Source organism: Agelaius phoeniceus, chromosome 8 (genome assembly GCF_051311805.1).
Source record: "Agelaius phoeniceus isolate bAgePho1 chromosome 8, bAgePho1.hap1, whole genome shotgun sequence".
Taxonomy (NCBI): domain Eukaryota; kingdom Metazoa; phylum Chordata; class Aves; order Passeriformes; family Icteridae; genus Agelaius; species Agelaius phoeniceus.
This window is the reverse complement of record NC_135272.1, coordinates 13,890,678-13,905,181: the sequence shown is the minus strand read 5'-3', so window position 1 is coordinate 13,905,181 and position 14,504 is coordinate 13,890,678. Positions and strand designations below refer to the sequence as shown.

General features: G+C 42.3%; 1 protein-coding gene across 1 annotated transcript in view; it reads left to right on the top strand.

Annotated features, from left to right (window-relative positions):
• The window catches only part of HMCN1 (hemicentin 1), a 161,259-nt gene that overhangs the window by 56,840 nt on the left and 89,915 nt on the right, over positions 1-14,504 (top strand). Inside the window, exons 11-19 of the mRNA XM_054638146.2 lie at positions 992-1,267; positions 6,131-6,272; positions 6,666-6,793; positions 7,469-7,582; positions 8,234-8,392; positions 9,046-9,240; positions 9,960-10,058; positions 11,476-11,603; positions 13,232-13,376. Of these exons, the coding sequence (XP_054494121.2) occupies positions 992-1,267; positions 6,131-6,272; positions 6,666-6,793; positions 7,469-7,582; positions 8,234-8,392; positions 9,046-9,240; positions 9,960-10,058; positions 11,476-11,603; positions 13,232-13,376 (1,386 nt within the window). The remainder of the gene's footprint in view (positions 1-991; positions 1,268-6,130; positions 6,273-6,665; positions 6,794-7,468; positions 7,583-8,233; positions 8,393-9,045; positions 9,241-9,959; positions 10,059-11,475; positions 11,604-13,231; positions 13,377-14,504) is intronic.

The window sequence follows — 14,504 nt, the reverse complement described above, 5'->3', positions numbered from 1 at the left end:
GTGTTAACTTGGTTCCGTTGTTGCTCTTGGAAGAATTTCCTACTAACATATTTTTTTTCCATATACAACCTGTAAAAATCTACTACACAGTTCAGATGCCACCAGGTGGGGTCACACCTGGGGCAGAGATGAGACTCAGAGGCCTGTGGTGGTCCTGTCTCCTTCCCTCCTGTTGCTGTCACACTGATCCCTTGTTGGCTGGGTTCAGAAAACACAGAGTTGCCTCTTCTCATACAGGATGTAATTTTTCATTCCACAGGTTGTGGTAGTTTGGCTCTAGACCAAGTGTGTCCTTGTGATGTGAGCTCCTGGCAGGTAGCTCAGCATCAGAGAATGAGGCTGCTGCCTTGGGTTCTATTCGTGGCTTCAGAATGGGAGATGAAACTAATATTAAACCAGAATTATTAAATAACTCAATTTATTAAATTATTTAACACCTAACGTATTAGATAAATATTTTAATATTTAAATGTTACTTTTTGTTCTGTAGTGTGCCTAGAGTTGTTTATCAGGAATGCAAATGCTGAAAGGTCGCATATTGTATTTGCTGGGAATGCCCCGACCAAGGCAGGAGCAATGCACCTGACTCCATGTTCTCAGAAGGCTAATTTATTACTTTATAGTACTATATTATATTAAAGAATACTATACTATACTAAAGAATACAGAAAGGATACTTAATGCTAAAAAGATAATGAAAACTTGTGACTCTTTCCAGAGTCTCAACACAGCTTGGCTGTAAATGGTCAATAAGTCAAAACAACTCACACCAGAATCCAATTATCAATTCCCTTCAGGTAGACAATCTTCCACAATGCATTCCACTTGTGAACAACACAGGCACAGCAAATGGGATAAGAACTGTTTTTCTTTTTCTCTGAGGCCTCTCAGCTTCCCAGGAGAAAAATCCTAGGTGAAGGAGTTTTTTCAGAGAATGTGAACGCCACAGTTGCTGAAGTTGTCTCTGACCCTGTTGCTCTTGTTCCCACAGAGCCCCCGCCCGTGCTGCAGGTGCCCGCTAACGTGACGGTGCTGCCTGGGGCCGGGGCGGTGCTGAGCTGCCTGGTGCTGAGCGCGGGCCGCTACAACCTCACCTGGCAGCGGCACGGGCGCGACGCGCGCCTGCAGGACCCGCTGCGCCTCCGCGTCCTGGCCAACCTGTCCCTGGAGCTGAGGCCAGCCCGGCTCTCGGACGCGGGCAGCTACAGCTGCACTGCTGCCAACGAGGGCGGATCCGCCACAGCTTCTGTCTTCCTCACCGTGCAAGGTAAGGATGGGATACCGCACACGCGGCTCACTTGGCACGGCTCCTGGTGGAACAGGCTGCACACAGCCTTGGACAGGCCCATCCCTGCGAGTGTCCAAGGCTGGATGGAACTCAGAGCGACCTGGGATGGTGGAACGTGTCCCAGCCCACAGCAGGGGGTGGAACGAGAGGGGCTTTAATATCCCTTCCAACCCAAACCATTGTGTGATTTCATAAAAAATTAGTCAGAACTAAAAAAGGCAGCATGAGCGGTACCAAACAAATCTAGGTCTGGGCTTTCGCTGTATACCAGGAACAAATATGTATAAATGCAATATTTGGTATTGGAGCAAATATTTTTAAAATTTGGAAGTACTGCAGGATTTTTTTTTCTATTTGCCTTGATTGCGTGGAGGTTTGAACCTTGGTTCTTTAGTGCCTGATTATGGGTGAGGAGAGACAGAGCTCAAAATCTTACAGAGAGAAAATTATTGTCACTTATAGGTGATTCCAACAGATTTCTGCTGGGCCATGTTCTGTGCAGAGAGGGGTACTGTCATTAATTAACTTTTCTGCTCTAATTTTAGTAATTTGTTAGCTAATGGAAAACTTAGAATTATGGAAAAAATAAATTTTGAATGATATAGCTTGACTTGAGGTGCTCCAAAACAGAGGTTGAAAGTGGAGTTGTAAAAGTTATTAAAGGGATGTTTTCCCCATATTGGTTACCAAGGTTGAGCAAACTAGGTGTGGAACCACTTGTGTAGGGTCTAGTACAAAATGCAGCAGAATGAAGTGTGGTTTTTCAATATCTGTTTGAATTACCTTAGATTGCTACAGCAGAGTTATACTTAAGTTCTAACTAACTTAGATTTCTCTAACCTAAATTTTTAACAAAGCTGAAAGGAAAAAAGTAATGAAAAAACCTCAACTCCCATCCATTTGGAAAACTTAGTTTTGAATTGTACAGTATTTTTCCATCAAGATACTCATTCAAGCATGTCAAAGGCATCAAGAGAAATGCTTCTCCCTCGTTCTTCTCTTCCTGGGATTTAGGTTTTCCTCCCTAACGTCTGTCGCTCAGCTGGGAGCTTTAATACACTGACCAAATTGCTTCTGGTGTTTTTTTTTCTAGTAAATCTAACAGAGTTTTACTGCTGCCACAACAGAATATTAGGTTTCAAATCCCTTATATATGTGGAAAGATTGTATCAAATGGTTGGGAATTACATTTTGGCTGGTCCTGGTAGTGCTAACAGCTTTCAAACATGTTTGAGGAGAGCCCTCTTGGGCAGCTCAGACAGCCTTAGCTGAGAGTCGGAGTTGAGTTTTCTTTATTTTTTTGTAAAGGATGCTTAGAAAAGAATAAATACATAGGAAACACTAAGCTGCAGCTGAATTCGGCTTTCTGCAGTAGTGCCTGCCTCTTTTGTTTGGAAAAAGTAATCTACTGCCAGCTTTCCCAATGGCTGCATACAGAAGCTGAATGGTATCTGAAGGGTTTGCAAGTACTGTTACTTGTGATCCTTTTAATTTGCCTGAAAAAAATTATTTCCATCAAGCTGCAACATAGTCCTCTAGGCACCTGAAAAAGTAAGGAATCCCCTCATAAATTCATTTATGTTTCCATACAAGACCAATCTGATGGGAGGACTTGAGCAACTCACACTACATAGCCACTCTTGCACAACTCTGAATTTGAGCACATACTTTTTAGTCCTAGCACTCCATGGGCTTTATCAAACTGCATTCCAGGACCTTCCAGAGTGCTCTGGGCAGCACCCCCAGCCGACAGAGAGGCCCAAGTTTCACACAGGGCTATGCCCTACCTGTGTCCTGGTCGTGGGGAGCAGTGAGAGATGGGGACAGTGTGTTCTCCTGAGCACAGAGCACACAACTGGGGCACAAAGTCAGCCCCACGAAGGCTCCAGGCTGTACTTGCACAGATGCTGGCACAGGAGTCACATTAATGTTCCATTTCAGAAAAAGCATCATCAAACCCAACACTTTCAAAACAAGGGTTTACTACAACCCCCTTCAGCAGGAAAAGCAGATGCTGGGTTATTTTTAGAGCCACCAGTATTTGTTCTCTGCCTTAACTCACCCCAGAGAGAAAATGGGGATGAAAGCAGTGTTTATTTTCTTATGATCTGAAATTCAGAGATCTACATGGAGCTGGTCCAACAATAATAAAGGGCTTCAGGATGAATTTAATTTGACCTTCTGAATTACTTACAACTACACAAAGCACAGACCCATCTCCATCAATAAACAAGACTTCAAATTTCCCTCTTTGGCATGTTAATAATGACAAGCCCATAAAGCTGTAGCTCTTACATCTGGCCACCCTTTACTCTTAACTGCCAAATAAAAACTGGTTTTGAAAACTACTCCAGGCCATAACAAGGACTGCAAGCTGTACATGACAATCACACACTGAGTACCCCCAGAAATCTGATGGAAATAATTTTTTCCAGGCAAATTAAAATGATCACAAGTAACAGTACTTGCAAACCCTTCAGATACCGTTCAGCTTCTGTATGCAGCCACTGGGAAAGCTGGCAGTCGATTACTTTTTCCCAATGGAAAATTTTTCTGCTCCTTTCTCTGAAAAGATACAATACAGAAATAAACATCCTGGTCTTTCAGATCTCTCTCTAACTGATGGTGTGAATATTGCTTACTTAGGTCTGTGGATGCACACTGTGATAATGGGCAGAGAGGAACTGGTTATACTGCTCTGAGATCTTTAGCACAGTGAAAATGGGCCTCCCCACCCTCACAGGTATCCCATCACCCTTGCCAGTATCCCATCTGACCCTGCCCTCTGGCAGTGGAAGCCATTCCCCCCTTTTTCCTGTCCCTCCAGGCCCTTGTGCCAAGTTCCTCTCCAGCTCTCCTGGAGCCTCTTTAGGCACTGGAAGGGGCTCAAGGTCTCCCTGGAGGCTTGCCCTCTCCAGGTGAGCACCCCCAGTTCTCTCAGGTTGGCTTCAGAGCAGAGGGGCTCCAGCCCTGGGAGCATCTCCATGGCCTCCTCTGGAGTTGCTCTGTCAGCTCCTTGTCCTTCTGATGTTGGAGGCCCAGAGCTGGAGGCAGCTCTGTAGTTGGGGTCTCTTGAGAAGCTTTGCACATGATCTGTGTTCTTTAAAAGGTTTCATTGTGCAGCCTTGAATGAGGTGGGCACTGTAACGAGCTTGTGCTTCTCCTTTCATCTACAAATCTTCACCTCTGAGATACAGAGAACAACACAAAGAAATTAAATGGACCTGACATACAAGACAGCCCTTCTGTGTGCCTGCCTGATCCCTGGCATTTGGGCAAGAAGACAAGATGGTTAAATGGTGGCAAATGGGGCCTCACTGATCTTAGTCAATATCTTGATTATTACAGCTGTGTATATTGATTTTTTTCTAATAATTTTATTACAAATATAATACAAGTTAAAATTTCTTTCCTGTTCTGCTTACCTGTTAATACCATGTGAAAATACTGGCATGGACAGTAGTGTGTTACCAAAGCCTGATGTGTAATTGCCATCAGAGCCAGTTTCCTAATCCCAATAGGAGAAGAGACCTTCCTGTGACCAGAGCATGCAGAATACCCCCAGCATCTCTTGGCAGGATTTCAAACCAAATAAAAATAGGTGAGCCAGCTGTGCATATCATGAATCACTGGGGAACAGTTCTGTAACATGGAACCATTTCTGGCCCCTTCCTGCCACTCGTGCTGTGTGCTGGCTCTTGCACACACTGCTCTTTAGCAGCCACTGAAACATGTCAAGTGTCCCCTGGGCCAGTGGGATGGGGTAATTCCTCCTGGAACACAGAAAGAAGGGCTGTGCAGAGCAGCCCTAGATGTGAGGTACCTCTACATTCCATGTGTTCAGCCTCTTGGACTTTCACAAAGGGGAGTTGGACTTAGGCTTTTGTCCTCTGGTTTGTCCAGGAATTCATAAATACAGAGTGATGAGTAAAAGACAAAGCTCCAAAGATGAAGGTTGATTCTACTTATTTCGTAGCAGCCAGTTACACTGGTCTTGACTAACTTCATCCATGGGTATGGATCTTCTTGCCCCTGTAAGATAAAGTCATACCTACCATAGAAAGTGTCTGTTGTCCAAGTGAACTGCTTTGGTGGTCATTTTTACAGAGGATTATGGAATCACAGAATGGTTTGTGCTGCAGACACCTTAAAGCCCATTCAGTGTCACCCTCTGCCATGGGCAGGGACACTTTCCACTACCCCAGGTTGCTCTAAGCCCTCTCCAAGCTGATCTTGGACACTTCCAGGAGTGGGGAGTCCACAACCTCTCTGGGTTAAAAATGAACTAATTCTATTGAGTTCACCAATTGCTTTTCTAGTGAAAACACCTCTGAAATCCATAACATCCTTTACAATTGTTAACACTGCAGATTTACTTCTCTTGCACTTGTGTGTCTGCACGTCTATTGTGACTTTCATTCTTATCCCTCAGGTTGCATTCTGACAGTTGACCCACATGAAGGTTTTGTGGGCTTTAGTGTCCAGTAGTCTGAATAAATTTCATAGAATCAAAGAATGGTGTGTGTTGGAAGGTACCTCAAATCTCATTTTGTTCTGACTCCTGCCATGGGCAGGGACACCTTCCATGTTGCTTGTTGTCTGGTGTTTATCAAAGTTGACTCTTTTGCTGCCTTTTTAACCCCATCTCAGGAAGGCCAATGCCTGAATTTTGACCTAATGCCCCTTATAAAGGTGTTTTAGTCTGAGACTTGGACTGTGCCAGTGGAAACAAGTGATTGCTTTCTCACCATGTAGCTATTTGAAAGTGGCAATGAAGTTCTTATCATAACCTGTCCTTTTAACAAGACATTTTTAAATGCTGTTTTTAATTTCTTTTGGTAGAACCTCCGAAGCTTGTAATTTCACCCAAAAACCAGACTTTTACAGAAGGTTCTGAAGTGTCCATCAGGTGTTCTGCCACAGGTTACCCAAAGCCAACGGTTGTGTGGACACTCAATGATATGTTTATCATTGGCTCCAGCAGGTGGGACTTGAAGTTGTCTCCATTTATTTTAATATCATATGTGAGAAAGAAGGTTTGAATAGTGCCAATATATTTTACTCCTTCAACAGGAGTCTGTCAGTTTTGGAAACAGTACCTCAGTCTTTACTTCGATAACTCTTTAATTGCATTACCTCCTCTCTAACAGAGAAACACTTTAGTTCTATTTTCCAGGTTTTTTTACAAGATTAATTTATGTACTTTTCACAAAATGTAGTACTAGATATAATAGTACTAATAGTGTTTATCATGGGGAAAAAAACCCAGAAACATTTATATTTATAAACCATCTGCTCATGCTGCTGTGGCTGCTTGCAATGTGGATATAACATTGTTCTTTCTAATCATTTTGCTTGGTCCCTTGTGTGTTCCCAGGTACAGAATGACCCCAGAAGGCACCTTAATCATAAGAAAGGCAACTCCCAGAGATGCAGGAATTTATGGTTGTTTGGCAAGTAACTCAGCTGGGACAGAGAAACAGACATCCATCCTCACATACATCGGTAAGTGAGAAAGTGAGGAAAACTATGTATTAAAATTTAAAAAATAAACTAATTCATTATCAGGGAGGAGGAGCTGTTAAAATGAGTAGAACCCTGCAGAACATTCTGGTAGAAATTTCAAAAACCTCAGAAGATACGTTGAACAGCTCACAGATGTCCCTTTTGCTTATGATTCAAACCTGAGTAGTATTGTTAGGTAGTATTTGGAGGTTGATGCTCTTTCTAAAAAGAAAACTTTTTAGGGTAAAAAACCCCCTAAAATAGGGTCTTACTATGAGATAGACTGGGAAGCCTGAGTCCTTTAGAAAAGAAATTGTGTTTCTGTATCAAAATACTGTGTTAAAATATTGATAGCAGAGTATTAAACTATTTTATGACTAGCATCTAGCTGGAGGAGGAGAATGATTTCATGTTACTACTTTCTATATGGTGAAACTTTTCTGATCTTGTCCTTATATTTCATGTACATTTTGCATATGATTCAGGTGCTCTGGACCAGACTTTACTTTTCCTTGTTTCCCAGTGTTTATCTTCCACTTTAAGGTCTGTTTGACTTTTAATGCAAACATTCTTCCATATAACAAGAGAAAATTAGAGTCTTTCATGCTTTAGATCTTAAAAATTACCTGTACTTTGGGTTCAGAGCTTATTTTTTTCTGTCTCGTTTCTTTTTAGAGGGCCCAACATTGACCGTAGTTCAGAGCGAAATTCTGGTTGGTCTTGGAGACACGACTGTTATGGAGTGTAAAACAACTGGAATCCCACCTCCTCAAGTGAAATGGTTTAAAGGTGTGCTCATTTCTTGGTGATTGAGTCATTTATTTAGCAGCAATATTTTAAACAATGATCAGGAAGTGACTTCATTTCTGTCAAGAGCATTATGTTGTATTCAACCAGTGACAAGACCTGTGAAATTCTCTAAATCTAGAAGAAATGGCATTGACCTCTAGGGCATAAATTCCTGCTTCTATTTAAATATGGTGAATTAACACACTGTAGCATAAGTAATAATAATAGTAAAACAAAGCTGAGCCTCCTGCCTGCTTACATAAGGTTTGTTCTTTCAATAAACATTTAGCTTTATGCTACAAAAATCAGAAAATATTTTTCTCTAGCCCTTATTATTGTGTTTTCATGTAGCCTCTAATTAGGGAAGAAGTACAGCCTGACACACTGTCCTAATGCTGATCTCTGCCCAGAGATACTTGAATTTGTCTTTGCCTTGTGGAACCAATAAATTTAAAAAAGATGTATTTAATATAGTAATGAACGTTTCCCCTCAGTTGAGTGGGAGTCAGAGTTCTCATCTGCTGAGTTCGTGCAGCTGCTATGTTGTGAACTAACGCAGACTTGGACACTGTTTAGTGGGGATAATTTTGATAAATATAGGCATATATTTGATATGAAGAGTTATATTGCCTTTTTTCTATCTGGACTTAGGTGACTTAGAGTTGAGGGCATCAGCATTTCTCGTTATTGATACTCATCGGGGTCTTCTGAAGATCCAGGAAACACAAGACCTGGATGCTGGTGACTACACGTGCGTGGCCACCAATGAGGCAGGGAGAGCTGCTGGCAAGATAACTCTGGATGTTGGGTGTAAGTAGTTAAAACCTGCATGGGGCACACTCAGATTGCTGAGTTGCTGTACTGGTCAGGGAGTGGTGCCTTGGCTCTTCAGTTCTTTCTAACAGATCTGTGTGTGTGCTAGGAACACCTTTTGGTGGTGTTGGTTAAGCAGCTTCCTTGTCCCATTTGGACTCCAGCTTGGAATCATTGAATAGTTTGGGTTGGAAGGGACCTTAAAACCCATCTGTTTTCAGCCCAGTCTTACGTCTTTTGCAAAGTAAAGAGGTTATGGGGAGGAAGAGAGGCACAGGAGGAGGAAGCTGTTAAAACCTCAACCTAACAAAATTCTCAAACAGAATTAATTACAGAAACTTGAGTTACTATGTGAGGTTATTGTAATTTAGCCCTTCCTCTCCTCTTTTCCTAATTCTTTCCATCTGCCTGTGGCCTGACACATTGTATCCTGTTAAATGTTCCTGTTAGGCACATCTGCTTTCTGAACGCATGGCACTGCTTGCAGAAGACAAGGAATTTAGCAACACTGATATTTAAAATCAGCGTTTCTAGAGTTGGGAATGTTAGAAGAAAACCTATGCACAGTGGGACATAAATTGAGGTCATCAGTGGTGCTAGAGCATGGGATGGCTGTGTTACAGTGCTCACTTTCTGTGCTCTCTCCCCAGCTCCCCCTGTTTTCACGCAGGAGCCGGGTGACGAATCTGCGGATCTGGGCTCCAACGTGACGCTGCCGTGCTACGTGCAGGGCTACCCTGAGCCCAGGGTCACCTGGAGGAGGCTGGATGGGGCTCCCCTCTTCTCCCGGCCCTTCGTGCTCAGCTCCAGCAGCCAGCTCAGGACGGGCGCACTGGCCATCCAGAGTAGGTAGACTCAACGTTTAAAGAACAGACTCCATGAGGAACTAAGACATTTGCAAGGCGTTTAAGTTACTGTATGACTACATTAAGTTAACTGTGTAAAGAGACTGGATTTCTATCACAGATCGTGTTTGTGATAGTGACATCAATGCTGTTGACATGCGGTTCATTTTGCTCTGAGTTGTGTTTGGTCATTGCCTTCACTCTTCATGTAAATTATTATTAATCTTTGTTGAAGTACACATGGGCGCTGTGGTCTCTGATCCTGAGGAGCCACAAATTTTCATTTTTGGTGGGTTTTCTTTTGTTTTGGTGCAGTTGTTTTTTGGTTTTTTTTTTTTGTTTTGTGGGTTTTTTGGTTGGTTTTTTGGTTGTTTTTTTTTTTTTTTTTTTTGGTAGAGAATTGGTTCCAAACTCAGTGTTTTAGATCTGTCCTAATTTGGGTAATAATCAAAAACTTTGCAAGTGGCTTTGTAATTTTGATTATTTTGCAGCATTTCAGTCGCTCTTATGCTAAGCGGTATTATTGTGTTTTCTTAATTAGCTTTTAATTCCTTTCTATATTTTCATTGCTTCTGTACTTGGTGACTGGTGGAAAGGAGTGCTTTGTTTCAAGCTGAGTGTGTGAAGGTGGTGGGAGAGACAGGGACATGGTGTCCATGTGGAGAGGGAGGGGCAGCATTATTTCAGATACTGCAGTCAGTTCTTTTCTTCCCCTGTAGATCTGTGGGTCAGTGATGAAGGGACTTATGTGTGTGAAGCTGAGAACCAGTTTGGAAGGATTCAGTCCCGGCCAGCCACGGTCACAGTGACAGGACTGGGTAAGAGCAGTGCGTGGCAGTGGGAACTGTTGGTGTTTGGGCAGCAGGCAGGATGCCTGAGGATTATGTCTATACATGCTGACCTATCTGTGTGCTGTATTTCTGTGTCATCTATACAAACTGAATAAGAAACATTTACATGGAATATTGTAATTTATTTCAGTGGATTTTGCTTGTTAGAACATTTTTTTGACTGGCTACACTAACTGTGTAGTTAGAATCAATTCCACCTGCACTTTTATCTAGGACCTTAAAGAAGTGATTTATCCTATGTATTTTTTCTTATTCCTAAGTACATTTACTGAGGAATGAAAAATGACTATAATGATGGATGCTAATGATGGAGTTCCTGCTATTTAATTAATCTTAAAACAAACAAACAAAAAAGGCAGCAATAAATGTGGTTGTGTCAGTGTTGAGATAAGTGGGAAGGAATCTTGGTGATCCAAGAAGACAATAGATGTCTGGACTTCACCACAGATTCCCACAACGTGATTTGAGTTGGAAGGGACCTTAAAGCCCATCCAGTGCCACCCCCTGCCATGGGCACAGACACCTTACACTGTCCCAGGTTGCTCCAAGCCCTGTCCAGCCTGGCCTTGGACACTGCCAGGGATCCAGGGGCAGCCACAGCTGCTCTGGGCACCCTGGCCAGGGCCTGCCCACCCTCCCAGGGAACAATTCCTTCCCAAAATCCCATTTAACCCTACTCTCTTTCAAATATCCATGCTGTTAGAGGCTTGCTTGTTATCTCAGTTTGACATCTGGCAATAAAAAGAAAAAATAATGCAATGGAATGTGTACATTTGCATGAGGCAAAGAACAGTGTCTCTCTGCCATCAAAGAAACCATTTGTTAGCTTCAAACTTATTGCAAGAGCCAGTAATACTGGTAGGGTTTAATAGACATGTTTTTACCTGTTTAGAAGTATTATTTAATTCCCAGTACTTAATTTAATTTCTCAGCCATGTGTCCAGTCATGTTTGCTGTTGGCTTTTCACAGAATGTGCAGGTTTTCTGCTGGGCTGTGACCTCTCTTCTGATCCTTCACAATTTTATGCCCAATGAAAATTACAAATTACTTTTTGTCCTCTCCAAACCCACTACATCTATTCTTCAGTATTTTGCCCAAGTAAGGAAAAATGATGAATCAACTTGGTGCCAGAGGAGCAGGAGTTCACAGGGAAACCCTTGATTGGATCCAGTTTCAGCTGAATAGCATCTTCCATTTGCTCCCATTCCTTAGACTAAGGATCACTGTTGGTGTATTTCCCCAGCTTCCCATCTCTCCTGTGCTACCCCTACATTTGTTTCTCTTTTTCTCATGTCTTCAATTTAATACTGATTTAATTTAATATTTTACATGAATATATAAGAATTCCTAGTAATTTCTTCTCGTTCTCCTTTTTTGCTCAAGTCACTCCTCTGATTGGAGCAAGCCCAGCCACAGCCAATGTCATTGAGGGCCAGCAGCTCACTTTGCCTTGTGTTTTGCTCGCTGGGAACCCCATTCCAGAGAGGAGGTGGATTAAAAACAATGTGGTGGTAAGACTACTTTGTTTCCTGTAAGATTTATTGGCAGAGGAAAGCTACAACTGACATCTCAAGGCATGATAACAGCTTGGTTTAATTTAGAAAAGTTAATGTGATTGCTGCCTGTGCCAGGAAATTTCTGACCCTGATGTAGAGATGAGGGAATAGGAGATGGCAGTGAGGGATGTGGAGGTCTAGAAAAGAACTTGGAACCAAAGTATTTGTGAGTTATCCTTTTATCTTCTCTTTTGCTTCCTTTCAAAGAAGTTTTATGCATTTTTGTAGCTCATGAACTTCAGCCTTGGACTCTGAATATGTGAATGCTAGTGAAATATACCTACTAGAATGACAAAAGTGGGTTTTTTAAAATAAAGGTACCAGAAAATTTCTGTAGATTTAGGATGTTTTAACATCCTGACTTTTCCTGTTGCTGATGGGCTGAATTAAATACCAGTATCCCTGTTCCATATCCTCCTTTCCTGTACTCAGAGCATGAATGAGTGTGTTTTCTTTCCCCCTTGGGAACATACCATTGCCAGTTTATACCTCCTGCAGACACAGCTAGGTCATCTTTATGGTCCCTTACCAAATCACTCTGAGATTTTAGAAGGATGCTGTAGGCACCACACCTGGCTTGGTTGTGTGAATGAAACTTCAGTTCTTTAATACTAAAATTTCTGACTTTACCCTATGAAGCTGCTTTTTATCTTTGTTCCTAATTTCTCCCTAAAACCCTTTCTACACAACTGGAATTAAAATACTCTAGCAAAATGCCTAATGTATTGTAACAAGGCAGAACCTGGTGCTACCTGACCCCTGTTCAGTTTTCCAGCTCAGTTTAGGTGTCTCTGGGAATCACTGGCTTTTCCTTAGGCTGTGCAAGGAGCACAGGCTGTAAAGCTCTGTGAGAAATACTGGCAGGATCCTCCTTGTTGAGTTGCTAATTCCTCTCTCTAGTAGTGCTGGTTTCCTGTCATTGTAAACTGCTGGGAAATGCTGTGCTCCAAGGAAAGTGTTGGAGTTAGTTATATTTAGAGAAGAATTCAGCTGCTTCTGAGTGTGACTGGAACAGATTTGCTTTCTAACAACTCTTTATGAGGGAGGGCTATGCTGCCAAGCTCAGGGTGTTTGATGTTGCTGTAGGATACATAACTCTTCAAGGGTTACTCCTTGGTGAAAGTTACAATTCTCTTTCACAATGGCTTGCTTCAGGGCCAATCTATTTGATGGATATGGAAGTTAGAAGGTTTTGATAACTGTAAAGGAAAATAGTCTGCTTGTGGAAGAAGAACAAGTCATTGCACTTATCAATTACTGGAATAACCAATAAAAATACAGTGAAGTAATTGAGCTAAATTTGGGTTTGCTTCATTAAAAGCAGGAGTGGCAGAACAGGATATGCTGTGGCAGTGTCTCTTGCAGTTCTTACTCTCACTCCAGCAGTAAATACGAGGTGCTACTGAAACTCTTAAGTAAAATTAGCTTTGTATGAAAGATGGAAAGTAGGAAAAGCTCTAGTAAAATTCTGCAGGAACACAGTTTTTAACAATGTGACATAGCCAAGCAGAGCCACACAGCATCCCCAAGTGCACACCATCAGGAGTATTTCCCAGTGAAAGGTTCCGTCTCTCCTTTGGCAGCTGGTTCCCAATCCCTACGTGAGCGTGCGCAGCGACGGCAGCCTGCACCTGGAGCGGGTTCGGCTGCAGGACGGGGGGGATTACACCTGCATGGCCAGCAGCGTGGCGGGCACCAGCAACAGCACCACCACTGTCCACGTCTTCGGTGAGCAGCAGCCTGCCCTTCCAGCCTGGGGCAGGAGGGGCAGCACTGACCGCAGCAGCTCTCGCTGCTTCGCTGCACTTACAGTGCCCACGGTGCCTCTTCTGGCATGGTGCTGCTTTGTAAAGTGGCACAGGGGAGACTGGGTCCACTGTGCACGGAAGAGCTGAGTGATCAAGACTGTTTTTGAAGTAAAATCAAATAAAACTATTTTGTGTTTGCAAAAGATCATCATTCAGAGGCTGGGCTGTGCAGTCTTCATCTGGTTTAATTAACAAGCAGGTGCAAGTGGGAGTTGGCTGGAAAACCATGAGAAGTGCTGTCTGAATGTTTCATAACTGGTGTAAGGAAGCACAGCTCATGGGAGAACTAGAATGAAAGAAAATGAATTATGAGTTTGGCAAAAGTCATAATTTGTTTGTTGTTTTTGGTGTCATCCCCATTCTCCTCCTGCTTATTTTTTTCCCTTTAATTAAAACATACCAAAAACTGCACTGACAGCAAGACAAAGTGTTAGCATTTTGGGTAACCCATCTGTATTTCAGCTGAGCATATTTGTGTTAACTTTGTGAGGCTACAATCACTTCATAGTTTCACACATGTTAAATTTTCTCACATGTTAAGTTAATCATGGGAGATTTATTTTGAGCTTCACTGAAGATGCTGAAACCTCCTTTTATATAAAGAATGACTATAAATTTTTAGTACAGGCAAGTATTCATAAGATTTTCCATGTCAACACTATTTTCTTGGATGTTTCAGAGCTTGAGAACAAAAAGGAATATCTTTGTACGTGCTTAGAAATATCTAGGTTTTCGTATTGTACCCTTAAATCTTACCTTATTTTTTGTTAGTTCAAAGGCAGCTCAACTGAGTGAGAGAATTCAGGTTTTTCTTGTCTTCCTGATACTGATTTTGCAAAGCAAAGCCTAAAATGTTATCAGAGGATAATGTGACAAAGCCATTCTGAAGTAATTTCAGTCAGTGGAATACCTGCAGTTGATCTAAAACTGTGTGTACATAATGCAGTGATGAGCCTATGGCTGGCAGGCTCTGTAGTGAACAGGGATTTATTCTGTCCTGAAAGGCTGAAAAGCAGCTCCTTGTCCATGTTAGGGTTGGAGAAGAGGC